The sequence below is a fragment of the Chironomus tepperi genome, unplaced genomic scaffold (assembly GCF_022539635.2).
Source record: "Chironomus tepperi strain 1889 unplaced genomic scaffold, CSIRO-AGI_Ctep_v1 contig_151, whole genome shotgun sequence".
Taxonomy (NCBI): domain Eukaryota; kingdom Metazoa; phylum Arthropoda; class Insecta; order Diptera; family Chironomidae; genus Chironomus; species Chironomus tepperi.
In genome coordinates this window covers 580-4,632 of record NW_027226273.1, presented here as the reverse complement: position 1 = coordinate 4,632, position 4,053 = coordinate 580, and the positions used below count along the sequence as shown (strand labels likewise).

At 38.8% G+C, this 4,053-nt stretch overlaps 1 protein-coding gene across 1 annotated transcript; it reads right to left on the bottom strand.

Moving 5' to 3' along the window:
* Positions 1-522: 522 nt before the first annotated feature.
* LOC139087960 (uncharacterized) lies at positions 523-1,965 on the bottom strand. Its single transcript, XM_070636935.1, has one exon. It carries the CDS (start codon positions 1,963-1,965, stop codon positions 523-525), a length of 1,443 nt encoding a protein of 480 aa, XP_070493036.1.
* Between the last annotated feature and the right edge of the window lie 2,088 nt (positions 1,966-4,053).

Genomic DNA, 4,053 nt, shown 5'->3' with positions numbered 1-4,053 from the left:
CAATCTACGCTCATATCCTCTGATAATTTTGGTCCAAGAAGTGATTGTTGTTTCTCAAGGAATAACTTTGTATTATGATAATCCTCTTTAAGGATCTTTGAAGTTCCAACAAAGTTGGTGCCATTATCACTGACAAACTTCCTCACGGGTCCATGAGCACCCCAGAATACGACAATTGCTTCCAATACTCGAAGTGACTCCAATGAGTCCAAGATGTGTAAATGTACAAATCGAGTAAGAGTACATGTGAAAATCATTATGTAGATTTTCTTTACTCTGCCATAACAAATTACGCTCAGCGGTCCCATTAAATCAACTCCCGTGACTTCGAATGGCTGCAATGATGTATTGACACGATCTTCCGGTAAGGGTGCCATAATTGGGTCATATGGTTGCGCGCTGATCAGTTTACAGTAATTGCAATGACTCTTGACTGTCCTCATTGAATGTCTGACTTGTGGAATCCAGCATCTCGTTCGTACTTCAGCTATCTGTGCTTCGATAGCAATGTGTTTATACTTCTCATGATAAAACATCAACAAAACGTGTGTAAGTACGTTTTTCTCGGCAAAACAGGAACAAACTGCTGCGGAAGCTAATTGAATTCAAATTAGCGCGAGAATTGATTCTCAACAGTCCTTGTTGATCACTAAAGACACTCAATTGTGAGAATTCTTTATGCTTTATCGGCTTTCCTTGCGTGATTTGTGCATATTCCTCAACATATGTTTCACGCTGCATCTTACGAAATATAAATTGTTCGGCTCTTTCCAGATCAGCACTGTTTAATTGAGTAAATCCCTTATATTGTTCTTTCAATTTCATTCGCACGGCAATGTTATTGAATTGTTTGGATTTTATAAGTGGAATGAATACGTCCAAGTATAATTTAAGTGCCCTAGCCACTACATTCTTTAATTTTCGCCATCTTGCACGAATTGCTGGTCTCAGTCTATCAATAAAATTGTCATTTGCTATTGGACAATTTACAGGTGGCAGTACATGTGATGAAAAATTCAATTTTTGTAAATAAATGTTGCTAGCGATGTATGTTTCATCAACTGTCAACTTGTCTGGTGTTTGTGGCCAACTCTCTAATGAGTTTTTTAAAAATGCCGGTCCAACAAACCATTCTGAACATGAATCAGAAAAATCAATTTTCTTGAACTTTGTCACCATATCTGCCGGATTCAAATTTGTTGGTACGTAACGCCAATTTTGTCTCTTGGTCGTTTCCAATATTTCCTCTATTGGAGATATTGCATATTTCAACAATCGTTGGTGTGGATTTATTATCCATCTCAATACGACTTCTGAGTCGCTCCAATAAAACAGTTCAAATTGAATGTCCTCCATGACACTCACAATTGTATGTCCAATACGTGCTGCTAAAACTGCTGCGAGCAATTCCAATCTCGGAATCTCTTTAATCTCCGTTTTAGTCTGAAGTCTCAATGGCGTGACTTTTGCTTTCGCCATCACGATATTACTCTCAACTCTATTGTCGAAATGAGTAACAATGTAAGCTACACATCCATACGCTTCCACTCCAGCATCACAAAATATGTGTAGTTGAACTATGTCCGCTTTTTTGAGGGACTCTAAGCTGCAGTATCTACGACGAATTTTTAATTTGGCTACGTTCTCAATTTCAGCTAGCCATGTTTTCCATTCTTGTTGCATTTCCTCAGGTATCGGGTCATCCCAATTAATTTTTAACTTCCAGCTACGTTGTAATAATATTTTTCCTCTAATTAGGAACGGTGAAATCAGACCCAGTACATCAAAAATTCTTGCAATTGTACTAGCCTGATCCCTTTTTGTCGGATGATGATTAAACTCAGTAACCAGCTTGATAAAAGTATTGCGTTCCAACTGAAACACAAATGAGTCGCTTACAGTATCCCAGTTGCATCCTAGGACTTTGGTTGTGAATCCTTCAGCTTCGTTGGTCAATATCGGCATCAACTCTTGTTTGACATGTGTCCCTGGAAGTCCTTTGAGAAACTCCAGGAATTACTTTGAACGAAATCAAGTTCCAATTGATGTGGACTGCAAATCTCTATGCACCTAATGCTCTAGAAATTGCTTCAGTAACAGTTGGCTCAGATGTGATGACATCATCCATGTACATCTGATTTATAATTGTATGCGCTGCTTCAGGATACTTTAATGACCAATTTGTCGCATTCCAATTTTTCACAAATTGCGACACGAAAGGCTGCAATTTGGTCCAAAGGCCATGACATCAAGTATCAATGTTTTGACCTTTTGTTGCGTATTCTCGCGAAATAATATCCTCTGGCACTGCTGATCTCTCGTACAAACTCTCATTCGATGAAACATCTGCTGCACATCAGCAGTGAATGCGATTTGATTCATTCGCATCCTCAATAATCGGTTTGATCAAGTCTATTAGCAGGTCTGGACCTTTCAAAAGCTATCATTAAGCGATACACCTTCATACTAAACTAGCGTCATAAACGATCCTAAATTTGGGTGGATCTTTATTTGCATTTACAACTAAACTCAGTGGTAAATACCAAATGTTGTTCCAGCTTCCATTCAATCCCTTTCATTGGCGTATCTCAAATAACCTAAGTCAATTAACTCCTTGGACTTTGCTGACATAGGCTTCATAATATCCAGACGATAATCGGATTCTGAGATAATAAACGACGATAAGCAACGGGAAAATTTGTTTGGCAACGATGGAATTACATTATTCTGTCTATTCCATATTAATGGACTTCAATAGTACCATTCGGAAGTACTTCATCTCCTCACGTAAAATAGCACCGTACTGGTGTTCAGCTTCTGTCATACTTGAATCTTGGCTCTAATGCCTAACGATTCAATTGAATTGAAGTAGGTAAGTAAATCATGCAGCTCCTCGTTGGAGACTTTACTATCCTCACTTGTCTCATCACAAAATCGATATTCATGTTACTGCTATGGACAATAAGTGCATGCATGTTGATGGATGATGGCAAATCCTCTAAATGCCTTCTGATTTCACCGTATACTGTAACTCCCAGCTTAGCTTCCAACGCTACTGGATATCCGCCTTCCAACAGTCCGTGGTATCGACGTTTCCATCTAAAATGCATGAGGGGCTGCCAATTAGAACCACTGGTTGCTCGTCTAAGTTATCGAAGTTTACATTGGCAATGGAAATTTTCTGTTTCATAATTTCCATGTCCAACGACCTTTCTGGCAGATCTAAACTGGCCATTGAGTAGCAATCCTTCACTAATTTTTCAGAGTGCTCTAATACACCTTGAACTTCCATATCGAATTTAATCGCCATACATCTTTATCATCTCCATCTGTCCATTGCAAACTTAGTTGATGAGGTTTGCCAGCAATTCCAAGCTCGACTCTCAAGTCATCCTCACCAAAGCGCTATCTTCAGCAGCACTATCGCCAATACTGCATATGATAATGTGTCCTTTAGGACCGATGAATTTGTTCTTAAACATTTGGATAGTCTGCATTTTCTCGTTGGACAGCTGGTTCATTTGTATAACTCCAGCTAAGTTGGTACTGGAATTTGAACAGACTTGTATCGTTCAGGTGCTCGTGCAAGAAATGTCCCAGGTGCGCTTGTGTTCTCTTGAACCACATGTGCTTGTTGTACTTTAATTGCAATTGCATTGACTGCTTGTTGATTTCAATAATTTGTACAGGTTGTTGTGCGTTATTAGCACTATTTCCCAAATTATTATGAGAATTATTGGAATTTCTTCTTGTATTTGGACGTCTATTGTTCCGAAAATCATTTCCATTTTGAGCTTTCTTACATGCGTAATGAATTAGCATGATGATGCTTTGCACTGCATCTGGCACCATTGCCAAATTTCAGCCTCCACAGCTAATTTTTTAAATTGCATTCAACTGCTCTATGCCCAGTTGAAATCACACAATTTCGACACAACTTCTTTTCATCAATGCTCTCAACCGTTGATATTCATTCATCGCTGACACTGACTGCATTGCACTGTGAAATGTGTTGCTCTGTTGCAAATTTCACATTTCTTATCGATGGCATTT